This window comes from Dermochelys coriacea, chromosome 20 (genome assembly GCF_009764565.3).
Source record: "Dermochelys coriacea isolate rDerCor1 chromosome 20, rDerCor1.pri.v4, whole genome shotgun sequence".
Taxonomy (NCBI): Eukaryota; Metazoa; Chordata; order Testudines; family Dermochelyidae; genus Dermochelys; species Dermochelys coriacea.
The window spans coordinates 16,315,635-16,338,413 of NC_050087.2; the positions used below are offsets into that span (position 1 = coordinate 16,315,635).

The 22,779-nt window shown below is 57.9% G+C and overlaps 2 protein-coding genes across 2 annotated transcripts; one reads left to right on the forward strand and one right to left on the reverse strand.

Moving 5' to 3' along the window:
• Positions 1-33: 33 nt before the first annotated feature.
• Positions 34-9,313, reverse strand: GET3 (guided entry of tail-anchored proteins factor 3, ATPase). Its single transcript, XM_038378320.2, has 7 exons — positions 8,908-9,313; positions 7,978-8,125; positions 7,214-7,362; positions 5,227-5,377; positions 4,726-4,833; positions 1,258-1,455; positions 34-686 (listed from the first exon to the last, which is right to left on the reverse strand). Exons 1-7 carry the CDS (start codon positions 9,066-9,068, stop codon positions 555-557), a joined length of 1,047 nt encoding a protein of 348 aa, XP_038234248.1. The 5' UTR covers positions 9,069-9,313; the 3' UTR covers positions 34-554.
• A 120-nt stretch (positions 9,314-9,433) lies between these two features.
• Positions 9,434-22,057, forward strand: TRIR (telomerase RNA component interacting RNase). Its single transcript, XM_038378321.2, has 3 exons — positions 9,434-9,961; positions 19,834-19,911; positions 21,388-22,057. The coding sequence occupies exons 1-3, from the start codon at positions 9,680-9,682 to the stop codon at positions 21,493-21,495; spliced, it is 468 nt and encodes a 155-aa protein (XP_038234249.1). The 5' UTR covers positions 9,434-9,679; the 3' UTR covers positions 21,496-22,057.
• Positions 22,058-22,779: the final 722 nt, after the last annotated feature.

The following is a 22,779-nucleotide window of genomic DNA, read 5'->3' on the forward strand; positions in this document are numbered from 1 at the left end:
CCAGCCCCTCCCAAGAACACCCCACAGCTATACTTTCCTCTGATTTTTTTATTATTATTATTTACATGTTTTTCCTTAAGCTTCGGGGCCTCGGCTTTGTACAACACCTGGCAGAGCCCCCTCTGACTCCCAGTGCCCAGAGAACCCCCTCCACCGAGGGGGGGAGCAGCAGAGCATGCTGGGAGAAAGAGGGGAGGGGAAAGACGAGGGACCCATCTAGTGACCTGTAGTGGTGCAGCCCCCTATGGAAAGAAAGGGGGAGAAGGACGTGGATTGCTGGTTTTTAATGCAGCCTTGAGACTACCGGGGGGGGGTGTGTGTTAGGGGGAGGGAGGGAATCCAGTATTCTCCCTGTGGCAGAGAGATCCTGCCCCTCCTTGGAAAGGGAAATAAATATGACCCCCACCCCTGCTGACTGCAAGCCTCCCTATCATGTGACAGACAGGGCAGGAAGGATTGTGCTCTGCAAGGGGGGGGAGGGAGAGGGGAGGCAGGGTCCTGGTGTGTAGTTGACAAAGTGGAATGATCCAGACCGGCGCAGTGGCCGCGCGTCCCTAGTTGGCGCTGGGCGGCTTGTAGGGCTCCAGGAGGAGGCTGGAGAAGGTGTTGACTTTGTCAGCTCCTCGCACCTCGTGGGGCAGCAGCGGCAGCTTGACGATGTGGAAGTCTTCGTACAGGTCCTCCATCTGCGGGGGGTGGGGAGAGGTGAGAGAGAACCAGCCTCCCCCACCCCTGCAGCACAGGGGAGCACCACCTCCTCCCCCGCCCCAGAGGGGGCACAGGCTCTGTGGTCCCATTCGGCCGTTGGTCTCGGAGCCGTGGCCCCCCCATGAGCTGGGCTGAGGCCTGACAAGATGTGTCACACGCTGGCACTGGCAGCAGAGCTAGAGGCTGGATCAGGGTGGTGGGGGGGGCCAAGCTGCTCCACCAGTGCTGGGTCTCATGTAGCAGCAGGGAGGGTTAAGGCCCCCAGGGCTGGGCTGGCAGACCCCTGGAGCCACTGGAATCTGTAACAAAGGGGTCCCAGCGGCCAGAACACCTCTGTACCTACTGATCTCAGCTCCCCGTGCTAGAGAAGGAGCCTAGTCCAGCCCCTGGGGGGTGGAGTTTGAGAAGGCTGGAAGGTGCCCAGTGGGGAAGGCGGGAGGGGAGGCAGGGGGAGGGAGAGAAGGAGGAGCCCAGTCCAGGGGCAGGGGGTCTGCTAGAGGGAACCCAGAGGTATGGGTCCAGGGGGAAGCTGCCCAGCCCCCTCCCTACCTGGTCAAGATATTTGGACTGGATCTTGTGCCGGGCCTCACACATCTTGCAGGGCTTCTCCGGGTCCGGGAACACCAGCTGGTTGACGATGATGTTGTGGGTGTCGATCTTGCACTTGGCCAGCTCCTGGATGAGGCGCTCGGTCTCATAGAGCGACAGGAACTCAGCAATGCAGACGCAGATGAAGGTGGTCTGCTCCTGCCGGGCGGGGGATGACACCATTACTCTGCTCTCAGGGCCCTTCCAGGACCCCCAGCGGGGAGGGGAAGGGTTGGGGGAGTGGTGTTAGCCCCCCACATTTGACAGAGGTGGAAAATGAGAAACCAAGAATGGAAGAGATCTGCCTAGAATCACACAACACATCAATGGCAGAGCTGGGGATAGAACCTCCTGCTCTAACCTACTGGCCCTACTCACCTCCCAGAGCTGGGAACAGAACCCACGAGTCCCCACTGCTCTTCCCATTAGACCATGCTCCCTTCCCAAGGCAGACAAAGGACAAAGCTAATGAGAATCTCACCCCACTGACCTGTATGCAACCTTCTCCCAAAACCCATGTCACTGATTGAGCCCTGCACAGGAAACACACACAGCAATTGAAGTGTTTGTTAAGGGAACTTAAAAGCCAGGCAGGCTCCCAAACCAAGGACAGCACAGCCTAAGAGCAGATTTAAACTGATCTTTTCTTATGCTGAGTTGGGAACTTCTTTGGGGCAGGGGCTGTCCGTCTGTCCTGTGTCTGTCGAGCAGCCAGCCCTGGGGGTGCTACCGCGAACCGCTGAATAAATATGTGCAGTCGCTTTTAAAAGAAGAGAGCTTTCCCAGGCAGGATTAGATCAACATGCCCACCCAGCACCCTGTCCCATCCCCACTCCCAGGATGGGACCCACTGGGTCCTCTCGCCCAGGGTCACTGCTGCCGCACTAGATCCCACCAATGGTTCACCGGATCCTCCCGTGTGTGTGTGTGTGTGTGTGTGTGTGGGGGGGGGGGTCCTAACCACCAGCCCACATTGCTCAGTGGCAGGGGAGGGAAGAGGTTACATCAGAGAAGGGTGCACCCGCGGGGGTGGGGTGGGAAGAGAAGGAATTCCTGCCTGACCCCAGCAGGCAATCACGGTCTGCCTGCAGCATCCAGAGCTGGGAGCAGCAGCGTTAATGGGCGAGAAGTGACCCGGCCCCAGGCCAGGCCCTGGCCCTTTGCTTTTCAGGGCAGACAGATGGTGGCAGACAGGAGGGTTCCCCCTGCGGCAGCGAATTCCACAGCAGCCTTGCAGGAATGTGAAGGGACTGGTGGGGCTGGATTCACTGTCGCCCTGCCCCGCTCGGGGCTTTGGCAATACCAGGTCTGATGCTCAGTTGCATTGTGCTGCTGGAGCAGCCCAAATGGGGCCCTTAAAAAGGTAGAAACTCCTCCTCCCTGCCCATGAACACCTCTGTGTAAGTCGGGGGTGGGGGGGTGGGGGTGGCGGCTGGAGTATGCTGCCTTATTAGGGTTGCCAACCCTTCAGCATTGGCTTGGAGTCCTCAGGAATTAAGATTAGTCTTTAATTAAAGATTATGTCATGTGATGAAGTCTCCAGGAATACATCCAACCAAAACTGGCAACCCTATGCCCTATAGCTATTCTCTGCTTCCCGGAGCTCATAGGAATCACAGCACCAACTAGAGCAGCCTCAAGACTGCTCTAACTTGCACCAGCAGGGCCCCCAAGAATGCAGGGAGCACAAAAGTGACTGGAAGCCGTGTCCTTCATCCCTGCCCCATGTGCAAGAACAAAGGGACCAGGAATCAGCCCAACTCTGTCAGACTCCAGTTTGTATCAAATACCAGACAGAGCACCTTTCTCCAAAGCCTGTTTGCAACTAGCCTTGGGCTAGTGCCAGAGAACTGGAAATTGACCAACCAAGGGGGTCAAACTGACCGGTCCAGTTTCACGGTCCCAAAGGGAGGCGAAAACAAATGTCAAGAGCACCAATGGACTGCTGAGATGTCTAGGTGGCAGGTGCTACAGGGATGTTGCCATCCCAACCGAGAAGATCCCTCCCCTTCCTACCCAACCCTGGCTACTAACACTTGAAGGAGTTTTTCCCCCTTGACGTAGAGAATCCACCTCTCCGGGAGGCAGTAGCTACGTCAATGGAAGAATCCTTCCCTTGGACTAGCCATGCTGATCTCACTCCAGTGCTCAGGGCGTGACATTTTCATAGCCCTGTGTGACACAGCTAGGTCTAAGTTTTGGGTGTAGACTGGCCTGGGACTCAAGAAACTAGGCTCTCCCCCCAGCTCTGCAACAGAGCCCCGGGCAAATCATTTAACCCTCTTCATGCCTCATGTGAAAATGGGGCAGGAGCTTCCTCCCTTCCTCGCAGGGCTGCTGCGAAGATTGGATCTGAGCCCATCACAACAGATTTCAAAGTGGGTTCAGCTAAAGAGGAACAAGGAACACGGAGTTCATCAGGAACAGCTGGTGTGCTTTAAATTCGCATCCTATGTAAATCCGCTTTAACTCACAAGTGTAGACAAGCTCAGGCCATGAGAGCCAGGTAAGAACGTAGACAGAGGCCTTAAACTGTAAGCTCTTTGATACCCTTCAGAGAATGGCCATGAGAGGAAAGCGGTGGAAAACATGCCTTACAGCGCTGGCCTCAAGGAGTGAGTCTGTTTAGCTTAAGGAGAAGGCTAAGGGCTGACCTGATCACAGTCTGTAAGTACCTCCCTGGGGACCAGACCATAGAGCTTTGTCTTCTAGACTGAACTGTCCAACAAATTCCAACAGCTGGATGCGGCAGCGGGACCAATTCAGATGGAAAGGTGGGGGCATGGCGAGTAATTTATCACTGGAAGAACTTAATAAGGGCTCTGGTGCATCCTCTATCACTGGCAATTTTTTACTCCTGACTGGCTGTTTTTCTGCTCTAGTTCAGACAGGAATGAATTCAGGCCGGTGCCCTACAAGTCAGACTAATCAGCGGTTCTCAAACTGTGTTAATGGGGTCGCCAGGGCTGGCTTAGATTTGCTGGGGCCCAGGGTCAAAGCCCAAACCTGAGGGCTTCAGCCCTGAGCAGCAGGACTAAGGTTATAGGCCCCCTGCCTGGGGCAGTGTGGCTTTGGCCCCCTTCCCCCCCGGGGTGGCAGGGCTTGGGTGGGCTCAGGCTTTGGTCCCCTTTCCTGAAGTCTTGTCATAATTTTTGTTGTCAGAAGGGGGTCGTGGAGCAATGAAGTTTGAGAACCCTTGGACTAGATGATCACACTGCTCCCTTCTAGCCTTAGGATCTATACGTGTAGGTCCCAGCACAATGGGGCTGGGTCGGGGCCTCTGGGTGCTACTGGAATACAGACAGATACTAATTGTGACAGTGTCTAAGCACTACATGCCTTGAGTCTTCACTGCGTTCTGTGCGGGTGCTGGGCTCAGACAAAAGAGGCAACGATCGACCCGTCACTGCCCCCTTGTTGATTTCTTACCGGGTCTTTGAATTGCTCACTCACTGACCGGATGATGGGGAGAGTCTCCTCCAGCTTGGAGGCCAGCTGGTCAGCGTTCATGTCCCCCAGGCCAAGCATGTTACACATCTGGAGAGAGATAGGGGAGGGAGGCAGGGTTAATGGTGATGAAATGCCACAGCTCAGCTCAGAGAACCAGCCAGTAGCTAGCACTCTGAACCCAATGCCATGGGCTGGATGCAGTCCCACGGCAGGCTCAGCCAGCTGGACCCCAGGACAGGGTGTCCCATAGCCCCAGCCAAGCCCAACCTGACTTACGCCAGAGGAATACAGAGCCATACCCACGAGGGCCCACGCCAGATCAGAGCCGCCGAGTGCGACACACCATGGCCCACGCCAGAGCAATCGAGTGCTGCACACCAGGGCCCCGCCCATGGTCTAGCCCAGCCCCCCAGATCTAGAAAGAAAGCTACTTGCCGAGAAGAACCATGCGATGGCTCCCCGGCTCCCTTCCCCACTTGCCTGAGATATGAAGGGGCTGATCTGGTTCTTTATCTGCATCAGGCGGCCCAGGCCCCGCTCCACGATGGTGGGGAAGTTGAGCAGTCGCAGCGTGTGCCCAGTAGGGGCTGTGTCGAACACCACCACGGAGAAATTCATCCCCTTCACCAGCCTGTATGCGCCAGACAGATACTAGCACCAGGGCCGGGAGCGAAACCCCCCCCCATCTCATTCCCACAAGAATCTGGGGTGCACCCCTTTCCTTCTTCCTAGTGCTGGTAAAAGGCATCAGACTATGCAAACGAGTCTCCCGCCTCCCTGGCTGTAGTGGTATATACCAGAGGGCTCCCTCCTCCCCCTCCCACACCCTTGGAAGTGGTCTTGTCCTGCATAATGGTACATCCCAGAGCACCTCTCTGTAATGGAAAGGAGTACTTGTGGCACCTTAGAGACTAACAAATTTATTAGAGCATAAGCTTTCGTGAGCTACAGCTCACTTCATCGGATGCATGCGGGAAGCAGAGCGGGCCAAGGGACGTGCTGGCTACCCTTCCCGCATCCCCTGGAGCGGCGAACTGCAGCAAATGGGAGCCGCAATCGGCCGAACCTGCAGACATGGCAGGTAAACAAACCAGTGCGGTGCGCCACTGGCTTTCCCTGCACAAACGGTGGACCAGCTTTGAGAACCACTGGCCTAGAGTGCCCTTCCACGTGCAGGGGAGGGGCTTATTCTCCATATCTCCCCTCCCCATTGTAATAAACTCACATTTGGGTAACTAAGTCCCCAAGATAGGCCCCCCGCACAGGCTGAGCTGTGGCACCCCTGCCCTAGAGGAGAGTTCACCCTCTGTGGTCCATTCCATGCTTGGCACAAATTGGCACAGTGGTGTCAAATGCAGTGCGTGGATTTTGTGATTCAGAGTTCTGGGAACAGGTGCCATCCAACTGCTGTCTCACATGGCCAATGAGCTGTCAGATGGGGGTGGATCTGGACTGGGATTGGCTACCTAGAATTTCATTCCCATAGTCAAGAGTCCCAGGTGAACTACACGCGGCAGAGGGAACGGGTTTTGCGTCTGCTCGGTTTATACTTCCAAATGCTTCACTGAGAAGCCTTTGTGATTGTTCTCAATAACTATAATATTATGATCGAGCCTAGAGGCCCCAGCAGAGATCAGGGTCCCACTGTGTCAGGCGCTGCACAGCGTGAGAAGCCCTGCCCCGAAGAGCTCACGGGGCAAAGAGAAGAGCCGAACAAGGGAAATGCTCTTAGCTCCGCTTTACAGCTGGGGAACTGAGGCCCTAACAGCCACAGCCACTAGCCCATAGTCACAGCAGATGCCTCGGGCAAATAGAGGCCTTGAGTTTATGCCGTCCATGAGGTCATCCCTCTGACCCTACCAACAGGTACGCACACAGAGTCACAGCTGAATCCAGATCTCACAGCACGAAGCCATGCGGGGGGGTGGGGGAGAGGGGGAAGACGTATCCACCCTGAAGACCTAAAGCTGCCTTCTGACTATAATGGTACACCCCACCCCCTTGCTGATGGTCTCTTACCCCCGTCCCATCCCCATGTGACAGATGTGCAGCCACATTGCTTAACTCACTACAGGAAGATGCTCAGACCAGTGACAAGTGCAGTATGAGAACCTATATAGAAGACAGTCCTCTTTCACCGACAGATGGTCTCATTCCCACCCACGGTGCTGTAATGGTACGTTCTAGTGACCCTCATCTATAGGTGGTCTCATCCCCTGCCTTGACAGCACATCCAACCCCTTCTTCTTTCCCCCCATAATGGTACATCCCAACCCCTCCTCCCCTACAACAGGTAGTCTGTCCCTTCTCCTCCCCCTGCCATAGTACTGGTACATGCCAACCTCTCCTCCTCTGTGATAGGCGGCCTGCCCTTGTCACCCTTTTGTCAGATCTATTCCAACATCAGCTAAGCTTCCCAATCTCTTCAGGCAAGTATCATGGGCCAGTGCCAGGCTGCCGAGCTCACCTCATCACCTCCGCATAGCTCATGGCCTCATCAATGCCGGGGAAGGCGCTCATGGCCTCCTGCATCATTTTCTTGCCCATGCTCAGCATGTTGTCTTCCTCAAAGAACTCATCTGGGAGCTCAGCCACTCCCAGGCTGGGGTCGATCTCCTGGGGAAAGGGAGGAGAAGGGGGCAAGGGTTTAGGGAACAGTGGCCATCGCTGTCCAAACGATGGGAGACTCGTTGGCTCAGCACCGGCTCTTGCCTTTGACACGAGAGCATGACAGAGGGGAGATGGACATATTTCAGAATTCCTGATGGGTTAGAACAGGGCCTAGGAAGTAGGGCTGCAGGATTCTATTCTCTGCTCTGGAAGGGAAGTGGGGTCTAGTGGTTAGAGCAGGGAGGACTGGGAGCCAGGACTCCTGGGTTTTATTCCCTGCTTTGGGAGTGGGGTCTAGTGTTTAGAGTGGTGGTGGTGGGAAATGGGCCGGATAGACTAAGAGTCAGGACTCCAGGGCTGTAACTCTTGCCTCTGAAAGGGAAGTGGGGGCTAAAGGCTGGACCAAGGGAAACTGAGTCAGGACTCTTCCCCTCTCTTCCCAGTTCTAAGAAGCTTGATTGCATGGTTAAAACAGGCAACTTGGAAGCAGGACTCCTGCAGGGTCTGTCACTGCAAGCACTGAGAGACTCCGCTCCAGCCCTGCACACAGCAAAATGAGCCACTGGAAACCCATCCTCTTCCCATTTCCTCTCCTGTGCCCCCCACCCAGCCCTAACTCACCATTGCAAACAGGTTGTCATAGCCCTTGACTTTCGTGGGGACCTTGGAGAATTTCTGGTCGAAGGCGTCAGAGATGTTGTGGGCTGGGTCGGTGGAGATGATGAGGACGCTCTCGCGCACCTTTGACAACTGCACGGCCAGGCTACAGCTGTGGGGGGAACAAGTCAGTGGGTATGAGAAGGAGAACAGCTCTGGGAAATCCAAGGGGTTGGGAATAGCGAGAGGGGTGAGGCCTGGGATATGGGGGCAGGGGGCCCTTTCACCTCTTCCCTGCAGGAAGCATCTCATTCCCCCTGCCCAGCTGCAATGGTAGATTCCGGCTCCCCCTACAAGTAGTGTTCTCCTATCCCCCCCCCCAGCATAATGGTACATACCAAGTACACCAGTAGAAGACACCTGTTCCTTGGTGCAATGGTATATTCCAAGCACTCCTCACAAGTTATCCCCCTCGTCACCCCCACAGTAATAACATGTCCAACCTCGCTATAATGGTACATCCCAACCCCTCCAAAAGATCTTCCCACACCTCTCCCCTACACAATGGTACATCCCAACCCTTCTAGCCTACAGAGGGTGTCATTCTCCCTATATAATGCCATGGTAGAGTCTATTGGGCCCTCATCTACAGGCAGCCGCAACCCCCCCCCCCGGTGATGGTACATCCAACGCTTCCTAGTGGCCTCAACACTCCCAACCGTCATCCCTCCCTCTCCAAAGTAATGGTACATCCCAACCACTCCCCCTTCTCTCTACGTAATGGTACATCCCAACCCCTTCAGGTGGCCTTCCCAAGCCCCCAACTGCTCCTCTTTCCCCCCCCCCATAATGGTACATCCCAACCCCTGTCACCCCTTCTTCCCCCATAGTGGTACAGCCACGCACGCTCCCAGGCCCTCCGCCCGCTGTAACAGTCTAACCCACCCCCCTCACCTGCAGGTGGTTTTGCCCACTCCTCCCTTGCCCCCCACGAAGATCCACTTGAGGCTCCGCTGCTCAATGATGTTGCTCAGCGTCGGCTCCAGGGGTTCCACATCGGGGGCGTCCTCGAACTCGTCCACCTCCGGCCCCCAGCCGGACCCCGCCGCCGCCATCTTGGAACCGGCTCACGTGACTCGCTAGTGCGCCAGACCATTCGCGGAGGGAGGAAGCGCAGAGTGAACACGCGACGACAGAAAGACGGAGCTGGGCCGCCCTACCCCGTCACACTCGCCGTACTATCCCCGCAGTCCACAGCGATGGTACAGTCCGACCACGCCCCCTCATCATCTGACTGGGTCACGCAACAAGCCCGCCCACCCTGATTTTGCCCTGAAAAGTTCCGCCCCTTTGCCTCATCTGATTGGTCCCTACGACATCTGCCTTACGTGATTGGGCTAAAGAGAGGGGCGCTGATTGGTTCGTTGGATTATAGGGCGACGACAGCCTCACTTCCACCCTGATTGGAGGCGAGGGTCGCGATCTGGCCGATCATTGGTCCCGGTGCCTGCCAGTCCTCCTGAGCGCGTGCAGGACCGGCGAACCTTGCGGGCACGCCCTCGCATTCCCGGCGTGCCTTGCCCCGGCGACTTCCCCTAAGGCCTCGCGGCCGCAGAGCGCTCGCTCTCCCGGCACCCGCTGGGGCTTCTCCCGTCGTGCCCCGCGGCCGGCGCTGGCTTTTCCCGACACCCCCCGGGGCGCGGCGGCGGTGGTCTCCGCGGACAAGATGGCGGCCCGAGGGGGACGGGCGGCGGCGGCGGCTCCGCAGGGCCCGGGCGGCGTCAACATCTTCGCCAACGACGGCAGCTTCCTGGAGCTCTTCAAGCGCAAGATGGAGGCGGAGCAGCGGGGGCGGGAGGCGCCGGCCCAGGGGGGGCAGGAGGCAGCGGCCGCCGGGACGGTGGGGCCCGGGAAGGAGCCGGCGGCAGGGGCGGCCCCGGGGGACTCCGGGACTGAGCAGCAGCGGCCGCCGGAGGGGAAGAAGAGGAGCGGGAGCGCGCTCAGCTTCGTAAGGACCCGGGGCCCCGCTTCCCCGCGCCTGCCCCGCTCCCCTCCCCGGCCTCCCCTCAGCCCCGGGGCCTCTCCCCTCCCATCTACCCCCGGCCTCCCGCTGCCTCCTCACCCCCCGCTCCTCTCCCGCTGCCTCCTCACCCCCGCCCTCCCCTCCCCGGCCTCCCCTCAGCCCCGGGGCCTCTCCCCTCCCATCTACTCCCGGCCTCCCGCTCCCCTCCCCGGCCTCCCCTCACCCCCGGGGCCTCTCCCCTCCCATCTACCCCCGGCCTCCCGCTCCCCTCCCCGGCCTCCCCTCAGCCCCGGGGCCTCTCCCCTCCCATCTACCCCCGGCCTCCCGCTCCCCTCCCCGGCCTCCCCTCGTCCCCGGGGCCTCTCCCCTCCCATCTACCCCCGCTCCTCTCCCGCTGCCTCCTCACCCCCGCCCTCCCCTCCCCGGCCTCCCCTCAGCCCCGGGGCCTCTCCCCTCCCATCTACCCCCGGCCTCCCGCTCCCCTCCCCGGCCTCCCCTCAGCCCCGGGGCCTCTCCCCTCCCATCTACCCCCGGCCTCCCGCTCCCCTCCCCGGCCTCCCCTCAGCCCCGGGGCCTCTCCCCTCCCATCTACCCCCGGCCTCCCGCTCCCCTCCCCGGCCTCCCCTCGTCCCCGGGGCCTCTCCCCTCCCATCTACCCCCGCTCCTCTCCCGCTGCCTCCTCACCCCCCGCCCTCCCTCCCCGGCCTCCCCTCAGCCCCGGGGCCTCTCCCCTCCCATCTACCCCCGGCCTCCCGCTCCCCTCCCCGGCCTCCCCTCAGCCCCGGGGCCTCTCCCCTCCCATCTACTCCCGGCCTCCCGCTCCCCTCCCCGGCCTCCCCTCACCCCCGGGGCCTCTCCCCTCCCATCTACCCCCGGCCTCCCGCTGCCTCCTCACCCTCCCCGCTCCCCTCCCCGGCCTCCCCTCACCCCCGGGGCCTCTCCCCTCCCATCTACCCCCGGCCTCCCGCTGCCTCCTCACCCCCCCGCTCCTCTCCCGCTGCCTCCTCACCCCCCCGCTCCTCTCCCGCTGCCTCCTCACCCCCCCCGCTCCCCTCCCCGGCCTCCCCTCAGCCCCGGGGCCTCTCCCCTCCCATCTACCCCCGGCCTCCCGCTCCCCTCCCCGGCCTCCCCTCAGCCCCGGGGCCTCTCCCCTCCCATCTACCCCCGGCCTCCCGCTCCCCTCCCCGGCCTCCCCTCAGCCCCGGGGCCTCTCCCCTCCCATCTACCCCCGGCCTCCCGCTCCCCTCCCCGGCCTCCCCTCGTCCCCGGGGCCTCTCCCCTCCCATCTACCCCCGCTCCTCTCCCGCTGCCTCCTCACCCCCGCCCTCCCCTCCCCGGCCTCCCCTCAGCCCCGGGGCCTCTCCCCTCCCATCTACCCCCGGCCTCCCGCTCCCCTCCCCGGCCTCCCCTCAGCCCCGGGGCCTCTCCCCTCCCATCTACCCCCGGCCTCCCGCTCCCCTCCCCGGCCTCCCCTCAGCCCCGGGGCCTCTCCCCTCCCATCTACCCCCGGCCTCCCGCTCCCCTCCCCGGCCTCCCCTCGTCCCCGGGGCCTCTCCCCTCCCATCTACCCCCGCTCCTCTCCCGCTGCCTCCTCACCCCCGCCCTCCCCTCCCCGCCTCCCCTCAGCCCCGGGGCCTCTCCCCTCCCATCTACCCCCGGCCTCCCGCTCCCCTCCCCGGCCTCCCCTCAGCCCCGGGGCCTCTCCCCTCCCATCTACTCCCGGCCTCCCGCTCCCCTCCCCGGCCTCCCCTCACCCCCCCGCTCCCCTCCCGCTGCCTCCTCACCCCCCCCCCGCTCCCCTCCCCTCCCCGGCCTCCCCTCACCCCCGGGGCCTCTCCCCTCCCATCTACCCCCGGCCTCCCGCTGCCTCCTCACCCCCCCGCTCCTCTCCCGCTGCCTCCTCACCCCCGCCCTCCCCTCCCCGGCCTCCCCTCAGCCCCGGGGCCTCTCCCCTCCCATCTACTCCCGGCCTCCCGCTCCCCTCCCCGGCCTCCCCTCACCCCCGGGGCCTCTCCCCTCCCATCTACCCCCGGCCTCCCGCTGCCTCCTCACCCCCCCCCGCTCCCCTCCCCGGCCTCCCCTCATCCCCGGGGCCTCTCCCCTCCCATCTACCCCCGGCCTCCCGCTGCCTCCTCACCCCCCCGCTCCTCTCTCGCTGCCTCCTCACCCCCCCCGCTCCTCTCCCGCTGCCTCCTCACCCCCCCGCTCCCCTCCCCGGCCTCCCCTCAGCCCCGGGGCCTCTCCCCTCCCATCTACCCCCGGCCTCCCGCTCCCCCCCCCCGGCCTCCCCTCAGCCCCGGGGCCTCTCCCCTCCCATCTACCCCCGGCCTCCCGCTCCCCTCCCCGGCCTCCCCTCAGCCCCGGGCCTCTCCCCCCTCCCATCTACCCCCGGCCCCCGCTCCCCTCCCCCCGTCCCCCCTCGTCCCGGGGCCTCTCCCCTCCCATCTACCCCCCCGCTCCCTCTCTCCCGCTGCCTCCTCCCCCCGCCCCCTCCCCGGCCTCCCCTCCGCCCCGGGCCCTCTCCCCTCCCATCTACCCCCGGCCTCCCGCTCCCCTCCCCGGCCTCCCCTCAGCCCCGGGGCCCTCTCCCCTCCATCTACCCCCGGCCATCCCGCTCCCCTCCCCGGCCTCCCCTCAGCCCCGGGCCTCTCCCCTCCCATCTACCCCGGCCTCCCGCTCCCCCTCCCCGGCCTCCCCTCGTCCCCGGGGCCTCTCCCCTCCCATCTACCCCCGCTCCTCTCCCGCTGCCTCCTCACCCCCGCCCTCCCCTCCCCGGCCTCCCCTCAGCCCCGGGGCCTCTCCCCTCCCATCTACCCCCGGCCTCCCGCTCCCCTCCCCGGCCTCCCCTCAGCCCCGGGGCCTCTCCCCTCCCATCTACTCCCGGCCTCCCGCTCCCCTCCCCCGCCCCCCCCCCCCCCCCCCGCTCCCCTCCCGCTGCCTCCTCACCCCCCCCCCGCTCCCCTCCCCTCCCCGCCTCCCCTCACCCCCGGGGCCTCTCCCCTCCCATCTAACCCCGGCCTCCCGCTGCCTCCTCACCCCCCCGCTCCTCTCCCGCTGCCTCCTCACCCCCGCCCTCCCCTCCCCGGCCTCCCCTCAGCCCCGGGGCCTCTCCCCTCCCATCTACTCCCGGCCTCCCGCTCCCCTCCCCGGCCTCCCCTCACCCCCGGGGCCTCTCCCCTCCCATCTACCCCGGCCTCCCGCTGCCTCCTCACCCTCCCCGCTCCCCTCCCCGGCCTCCCCTCACCCCCGGGGCCTCTCCCCTCCCATCTACCCCCGGCCTCCCGCTGCCTCCTCACCCCCCCGCTCCTCTCTCGCTGCCTCCTCACCCCCCCGCTCCTCTCCCGCTGCCTCCTCACCCCCCCGCTCCCCTCCCCGGCCTCCCCTCAGCCCCGGGGCCTCTCCCCTCCCATCTACCCCCGGCCTCCCGCTGCCTCCTCACCCCCCGCTCCCCTCCCCTCACCCCCCCGCTCCCCTCACCCCCGGGGCCTCTCCCCTCCCATCTACCCCCGGCCTCCCCTCACCCCCCCGCTCCCCTCCCGCTGCCTCCTCGCCCGCCCCGCTCCCCTCCCCGGCCTCCCCTCACCCCTGGGGCCTCTCCCCTCCCATCTACCCCCGGCCTCCCGCTCCCCTCCCCGGCCTCCCCTCAGCCCCGGGGCCTCTCCCCTCCCATCTACCCCTGGCCTCCCGCTCCCCTCCCCGGCCTCCCCTCAACCCTGGGGCCTCTCCCCTCCCATCTACCCCCGGCCTCCCGCTGCCTCCTCACCCCCCCGCTCCCCTCCCCGGCCTCCCCTCACCCCCGGGGCCTCTCCCCTCCCATCTACCCCCGGCCTCCCGCTGCCTCCTCACCCCCCGCTCCCCTCCCCGGCCTCCCCTCACCCCCCGCTCCCCTCCCCGGCCTCCCCTCACCCCCGGGGCCTCTCCCCTCCCATCTACCCCCGGCCTCCCGCTGCCTCCTCACCCCCCTGCTCCCCTCCCGCTGCCTCCTCACCCCCCCGCTCCCCTCCCCGGCCTCCCCTCACCCCCGGGGCCTCTCCCCTCCCATCTACCCCCGGCCTCCCGCTGCCTCCTCACACCCCCCCCGCTGCCTCCTCACACCCCCCCCGCTGCCTCCTCACACCCCCCCCGCTCCCCTCCCCGGCCTCCTCGTCACCCCCGGGGCCTCTTCCCTCCCATCTACCCCCGGCCTCCCGCTGCCTCCTCACCCCCCCCTGCTCCCCTCTCCGGCCTCCATCCCCTGGGGCCTCTCCCCTCCCATCTACCCCCGGCCTCCCGCTGCCTCCTCACACCCCCCTGCTCCGGCCTCCCCTCACCCTGCTGCCAGTCTCCAGCCTCCACCCCCTGGGGCCTCTCCCCTCCCATCTACCCCCGGCCTCCCGCTGCCTCCTCGCACCCCACCCGCTCTCCTCTCTGGCCTCCCGTCACCCCGCCGCCAGTCTCCGGCCTCCACCCCCTGGGGTCTTTCCCATCCTGTCTACCCCCACTCCCTTCCCTGGCCTCAGTGCGATTTCTTCTCCCCCCCCCCTCATTTCCAGAGTGTCTCTTGCACTGCTCCCCTCCCCCTGTGGCCTTCCCCTGACTGTGCTCTCCAGCCCCAATCGTCTTATCTTCCTTTAGCTCCTATGAATCCCACCCTCCTTCTCTCCCTGACATCAACACCACCAGCCTGCTGCCCCATGTTCTTTGGGGCCTCCCCCACCGACTTCTCCTTCCAGTCCCCCCCACCATTGTTCTCCCATAGGGCCTCTACACCCCACTTTTATTTTTCCTATCTCCCCTGGGACCTCAAACCCCCAATCCCATTCTTCTACCCCATCCCCTGGGAGACCCTGACCCCCTTTCTCCTTCCTTTTCTTCTCCTTCCTCTCTTACCCATTATGGGGCTTTACACCTGTTCTCTTGCTTCCATCCCTCTTCTCTCATTCTCAGGGCCTCCCCTTCTCACTCTCCCCCCTGCACCCCCCAGCCTTTACTTCCTTTCTCCTCCAGGGCCTCATCCTCCTACACATCTCTCTCATCAGCCCTGTGGACCTCAGACTTTCCCATCCCATGGGGGCCTGTGCCCAACTCCCAGGCACCTCCTTTTACTGTATTAACTTCCCCCCCTTCCCATGGCACTTACCCCATCACTGGAGGTTGCACTCTTCACTTTCGCTAGCACATCTCTTCCCCTTGATATTTATTTACTCCTGGACCACCTGTCCTGCTACCTTCCCTATCCTTACTCTCTGAGCCTGCAGCCTTCCCTCTCTTGTCCCTCTTTGTGGGGTGCTGTTTCCTGCCACTCACTTTCCTGAAGCCCCTGCTGCTTTAGAACCCTCTGCAAGTGAGGAAACCCATATTTCCCATCCTCGTTCCCTTTCCATAATTTCCACCCTTTCTGAAGGCAACTTCTCCCCCTCCCCCCCCATGAAAAGTCTTTCCTCCTCCCTGGCAGTGGCATTACTTCCTCCCTCCAATGCCTGTTGGTAGGTGCCCCAAACCTGATTTGTCTCTGGAATGTCCCCGGGAGAAGCTGTGGATGCATCTCACAGAGGTTATCCTTTTCCATCCCCCGCTCGCACCACTTCATGGATTACTTTCAACTAGTTGCCTGTGCACATGTGCCAGTACCAGGGTGGGAAATGTTAATTGCTGGAGTCCTCAAAAAGTTTCTTCTGTAGAACTTGAATGGCCAATCCTGGGCTGCAGCTGATCTGATGTGTGCTCTGAGTGCCCATTAAGGAATGAAGTCATTACTAGAGCTTGTACTTCATCAAGGCTGTCCCCTTATCAGATGGCTAATAAATCCTTGGAGTTTATATAGTGCTTCAGATCATTGCAGTGCTAAGTAGCTAATTCTGAGCACTCCTTAGAGGTAAGTATTATCCCTGATTTTGACCCAGGAAAACAGAAGATACTGCAAGCAGACTAGTAGCAAAGCTGGATTAGAACCTGGTAGACATGACTCCCACTCCCTCCCAGTCCAGAGTTGCAGCCCTATCTCTAACCACTAGATCATATCCCCTATAGATGTGAAGGGCAAACCCATTGTTCTTGGTTACCCGCCCCTTGCTGTAATAGCTGGCCCTCACTGCCTTGAAAGCCAGTTGAGCTTGGAGAAGTTAGAGCTTTGTGTGAAATGGTCAGTGCTGTGGAATTTAAGGTTGTGGCAGGTTTGTGAGCGTGGGACTGGGGACCAGGAGCTCCTGAGTTCTAATATCCACTCTACTGCTGACTCTGTGGCCTTGGGCAAGTCCCTTACTCTTTCTTCACAGATTTTGAGAGAAAATGAAGCAGTAAAGGGCCCACAAATGCTATGAGCTATTGCTGATACTTGCGGTATTTATAAAATAGAGACTCTGGATGAAGCTGCTTTCTAAGGAGAGTTTTTTAGAGCTACAGAAGAAACTTATTCCAGCAATGACATTTTTCACTTCCTGGCATGTGGGTGGAATTCTCTTGCTGACTATTTTTTTTAACCCCCTGGAATTTTACAGCTTAATTGATTACTCTTCAGAGTAATGACAGGTTTCAGAGTAGCAGCTGTGTTAGTCTGTTTCTGCAAAAAGAAAAGGAGGACTTGTGGCACCTTAGAGACTAACACATTTATTTGAGCCCCGTTTGCACTGAATAGTGAGCTTCCTTAACAGTTATTAGCACTGTTTCCCTGTAGTGCTTGGGAGCTTGTTAGCTGTAACTTCTGAAGATTGCAATGATGCTAAAGCAAATCCCCTGCCCTTCCATTACAATATCTAGGTCACTTATCAAACTATGATGGGCTAAATACATCTTGGGCCCTGTCCCCACAAGAGTTTGAACTATGCTAGCTACAGCAAAGGTCAGAAACAGTTGTTGCGAGCTGGATGGGGACAGCAAACTGAGTGAGATAAAATAATGCTAAAGAATAACCATTGCCTTTCCCAGTTGTCTTGGATACTAGCTGTACAAGTGGTGATAGGTGTGTATGAAAACTGCAGTGATGTTTGCAAATGTTAAACAGGTTCAGAGCCTCGACTGCTTTGGGCTTCAGCATTCAGACCTGGCCTCCACAGCTATTAATACTCCTCTTCCTGCTTGCAGTGCTAGTCACTCACAGTGCCCTTTGAAACCCCCAGCAGAGTACATTGAATAGTCAGTAAGGATAAGATTTTTGTCACGGATATTTTTAATAGTCAAGGACACATCACGGGCAATAAAGAAAAATTCACTGAAGCTGTGACCCCATGACAAAACTGGGAGCTCAGCTGTGGGGTCCCCACACTGCCTGCAGTGGCTAGGGAGCTGCGGGGGGACCACCCCACTGGCCTGGAGCAGTGGGGTACCCCAACTAGGCAGCACGGGGACTCTGCAGCTGCCACAGGCTGAAGTCAAGGATTCCATGACTTCCTCGACCTCTGAAAAAATCATAGCTTTGATAATCAGTAGCATTGCTGGCCATCCTGGTGCCTGCTTAATGCATCGGATGGGCCCTGATTCACCAAGATATTAACATTATTCTGTAATGAGGCTATTAATATGCAAAAAAGTTATTTGTATGTCTGTGTACCTTGCTGAATTGGGCCCTAACCAAGGTAAAGCTGTTTGCTCTATGGCATTCAGGACAGGCTTTGGTACTGTGTTTTTCTATTCCCTTCATGTTGAATGCCACCTTACCGTAGGGGTGTTAGTGAGAGCTGTTTAGCTGCCTTTTAGAAAATAGCCACTCCATGGGATGAATTTTGCACATTTACTGGTACTAAACACTATTTTGGGGTTTCATGTGCAGGCCAGTGAGTGTCGGAACATAGTACAGTAGATCTCTGAAAACTGGACCTGAATGATGATAAAGGCACAAATCTGATCTCCCTTATGTGGAGCTAATGGCTTTTATTCATTGCAACCGGCAGACCATGTTTTTCTGTGTGCCAGGGAGCTGTATGGACTGAGAAGCAAAAACCCATTTTCCCTCTGCCTGCTCTAACTCAGGATCAACAGGGATTGTAGAGAATGAAAATCCAAGTGCAAAGACCATGGAGGAGGGTTTCCTCCCCTTTACTTTTACGTGTATTAATTGGTTATGAAGTACCAATTGCACACATTGTGTTGTAGAGCCTTGCCTCCATGCTGTCACATTCCTAGCACATGTTGGGACTGGTAGTGAGGGAGATGGGCTGTCACTCAAGGCTTGCAGTATTATTGCAGCTTGGCTGGAACAGGAGCTGGGATCTCCTTTTTTGGGGTAGGAGGAAGCAGGAATTTCATGGCCTCGTGCCTTGCTCGAATGTCCTTTGAATAGGATGATCCGAGGAATGGAAAACCTGTCTTATGAAAGGAGACTCAAGGAGCTTGGCTTCTTTAGCCTAACCAAAAGAAGGCTGAGGGGAGATATGATTGTTCTCTATAAATATATCAGAGGGATAAATACTATGGAGGGAGAGGAATTATTTAAGCTCAGTACCAATGTGGACACAAGAACAAATGGATATAAACTGGCCATCGGGCAGTTTAGACTTGAAATTAGACGAAGGAGGAGTGAAGTTCTGGAACAGCCTTCCAAGGGAGGCAGTGGGGGCAAAAGACCTATCTGGCTTCAAGATTAAGCTCGATAAGTTTATGAAGGAGATGGTATGATAACATGATTTTGGCAATTAATTGATCTTTGACCTATTTGTGGTAAATAGGCCAAATGGCCTGTGATGGGATGTTGGATGGGTTGGGATCTGAGTTACTACAGAGAATTCTTTCCTGGGTATCTGGCTGGTGAGTCTTGCCCACATGCTCAGGCTGATCGCCATATTTGGGGTCGGGAAGGGCAGGGCAGGGCAGATTGCAAGAGGCCCTGGGGGTTTTTCGCCTTCCTCTGCAGCGTGGGCCATGGGTCACTTGCTGGAGGATTCTCTGCGCCGTGAAGTCTTTAAACCATGATTTGAGGACTTCAATAGCTCAGACATAGGTGAGAGGTTTATTGCAGAAGTGGGTGGGTGAGATTCTGTGGCCAGCGTGGCGTAGGTGGTCAGACTACATGATCATAATGGTCCCGTCTGACTTCAAGTGTATGAGTCTATGAATTGTCAGATTCAGACTTTTGCAAGCTGGAGAGTGGGAACAGGAGTAGGGTTTCCCCAAGGCTGTGGTTGGGAGTCCCAGCAACCTGATTGACTGGATGTTGGCCATGAAGGAATGACCCTTGGAGATAATTGTTCCTATGCAAAATGTTTGTCTTCCCCTGACTTTCTACTTAGCTAATTACTGAATGCACATAATTTCTACTTGCATCATTGCATAAAAATAATACCCCACTAGCTTTATAAACTTGATGCAGAGATTTCTAGAGTGCCCGGAGCACTTCCTCAAGTTTGTGAAAATCCACATTAATACTACACATGGGGCAGTAGTTTAACAGAAGGTAGGTTTAGACAGCTTCATGTGATAGGCTGTGCAATGCTCAGCATGCCCTATTGATGCTTGCCGACGTCTGTAGGTGAAACGTCTGTAGGTGAAACCACTTAAGGCGTATTTGAGGTAGTGGAAGGGGATGCATGAGGCTCGAAAAATGAAAGCTTCCTGAGGGGACAGCCCTGCTGTAATGGCTCGTATTGGGATGGGGAAGAACTCTGGGTTAGGATTCCGATTCCCTTGGAATCTGCTTGTGGTTGGATTAAACCAAATGGTGCATCGGTAGCCAGCTGTTGGAAGTGCGTTTGTCTTCTCCAAGCATCTGTGGCTGTGGTGGGACGCAGGCTGTAGGTAACGCTTGGCAGCTTTTTTCTGAAGAACAGGCGTGACGCGTTAAGATGATCTAATTGAAGGACTCCCTATTCCATTATATAGTGGGCAACATTACCCTTGCAGCTGCCAGGGCTCGTATAACGGTTGCAGTCTTCTGTCCCTTCACCCAGGTGGGCAAGCGGAGAGGTGGCAACAAACTAGCCCTGAAGACAGGAGTGGTAGCAAAGAAGCAAAAGACTGAGGAGGAGGTAAGTGGCGGAGGCAGGATTGCCTAGTGGATAGCGCACTGGACTGGAACTCGGGAGACCTGGCTTCTGCTCCTGGCGTTGCTTTGCTGGGTGCTCTTGGGCAATTCATGACCCTTTGTGCCTCCATTTCATCATCTGTAACATGGGGTGATCTTTAAGTGCTTTGAGAGCTCTGGTGGGAAAAATGCTAGAGAAGAGCTAGGGATGACCATAGAACCTGTATTTTACAAACCAACTGAGAACTGAAGAGTTCATAAATGTGGTGGTCTCAAAATGACGGTTTCTGGTGCATAAGTTCAGGATTGTGCCCTGCGTAGCTTGATTGCTTGTCCTTCAGACTGCTGCAAAGCGGTTTCCAATGCATTGACAGCATCGGAATGTGAAGGAAGTTGACATTGTTCTTCGTCAACATCATTTTCATTATGTGATTTCCCCATCTCACATGGCGGGGGTGTGGTGAGGTGTTTGTGTAACTGGTCGTTTGTAAGATTGGTGTTGCAAAACACAGGTTCTACTGTGATTGGTGATTGTAAACATTCTTGAAAAATCAATCAAAGATCATATCTGGGCAGCGGGTTCTGGAGTGAAATGAGTTCTGAGTGACCCAGGTCCTGTGCTACTTGGAGGAGACTTCGAGCCACCTTTATGCTCGCCTATTCTGGGGCTGGGTTAAGGGAGACTGAATAAGAGCATATACATGGAGCGTTAGCTCAGAATAGCTATTGTGGGCTATTTGCCCATGTATTGAAGCTGTTCTGTCTATGTGGACACTCCCAAGTGTGGAATAAGCAGGCCTACTTCTGTTTAGATGAATCCACTTCCAACGTGGTAGTTCTGGGCTATTTCCCTCTGCAGACAGAAGAGCCTCTGAGCTGCTCCAGGTTACACAGTTTCCTGTGGCCCTGGGAAGCAGAGTATCTGCAGTGCTACCTAACCATGCTCCTGTCCCATGCCTCGGCTGAGGGCAGGATGGGTCATTGGAGAGCCCTTGTGGTAATTGTACACCAGCGTCCTATGCAGCTGAGATTTGCAGGGAGTCACTTGTGGGCACTTTAAGCTGTCAGTGATGAAAGGGGCTTCGGTATAACAGTCAAGGTGTGTATAGGATTAGAACAGAAATTTGGATGCCAGGTCTCCTGGGTTCTATTCCTGGCATGAGAAGGGGACTTTGGTGCTTAGAGCAGAGGTGGGGCAGGGAATCAGGGTTCTTGGGGTCTGTCCCCAGCTCTGGGAGGGTGGGTGGGGCCTAGCGATCAGAGTTGGGAGTCAAGATTCCTGGGTTCTAGTTCTGTCACTGTCTTGCTGTGGCCTTGGGCAAAAGTCTTCCTGTCCATGTCCCTGCTTGGGATAACGGCTACTTTACCTGGTGAGGGTGTTGGCAGGTAGCTAATTAGTGTAAAGCCCTTTGAAAACGAAATCCACTCGGTGCATGTGTTTTGGTTACAGCCTTTGAATTGCCCCATTCTCTCTCTGCAGGTTTTGACAAGTAAAGGAGATGCCTGGGCCAAATACATGGCAGAAGTGAAAAAATACAAAGCCCACCAATGTAGCGATGATGACAAAACAAGACCCCTTGTTAAATAGCCCTTCTTTCTGCTGACTTTCATGAGGACGCTCTGTTGTACATACTTATTTAAAACAGCGAAGGAGGGTAGCTAGTCACTGTGAACTTAACACAGCTGTTTCTAGCATTGTCTCCAATGGATGGTTCCCACAGATGTTTTTTATATACCCAGGTGCGCCGAGACTTTCATTAGTCTGTTGTTTACTTAGTTTTGGTTTTCGTTGGTTTCTTCTGGGAAGTACGGACTCTGAATTAGTTGTAGCTTTTATTTTTTTAAAAGAATCCAAACTAGTGGAATCCCGACAATATTGTATATTTCTGCGGCTGTCAAAGCAAAATCTAATCACCAGCTCTCGCATGTGAGATACAACTCACTTCCACATCTGTACACAACCACCACCCCTGCTCTTCCCTCTCACCCACTGAGGACTCCAGCCGTCTCAGCAAGTTGAGCTTCATACTAGCGAACTTTGAGTAGAAACTGTAGGTGGTAGAGGGTGGGCATCAAACTCCTTTATTAAAAGTAAATGTGGATGCCACAGTTGCATTTACTCATTAAAGACCTTGGATATTTTTAAGCTGCTCCTGCTTTGTTGGGTGTCTTTGATGCCGGTGCTGCCTTCCCTGCAGCCCTGTTGAAGGGTTCCCAGTTGGTTCCTTGCAATACCTTTGTTCCGTTACCCTTCTCAGCGTTTTCAGGACCAATCAAGGGTTACTGGGTTAACATCTCATGTGGTGGTTTCCATGTATCTATTCTGTGATGCTGGTTTCTCTCCCCAGTTCCTTCACACAACTTCCAGTGGTTTCAGACAGCCCGATCGCTGCCTGCCTAACAAACTCCTGCGACTGCAACCCCCAATTGCTACCTATGGAATGGGAGGGGTGTTTCTCAGAACTGTCCGAGTGAATGGGAGGCCTGTGGTCGCTCCTGTAAGCTAAGCAGCTTGAGACTTGGCACTAGCAGGTGGTCTAATGAGTCAGGGATGTATGTGGGGAGGGGAAACAGACTGAAGTGGTAAAAATTTGCTACTGCTCCTGAAGAATCCAATCAGCTGTGGCAATGCCTCTTACAGCAGCCTGATCACAAATTGGCCATGTCATCCTGGTGAGGTTTGCACTAAATCAGAGTGGCTGAGTGATGTGAGCCACAGGCCTGGCTGGAAGTCAGACCCTTGACTCGCTGCAGCTGTGACAACCTCCTTTCACCTCTGTGCCTTTTCCCTACTCACAAGATATTTACTTCAAAGGTGGGCAGCAGGAGAGTTTCTACAATGCTGTGACATCTGAAACTCCAGCTGCTGGCA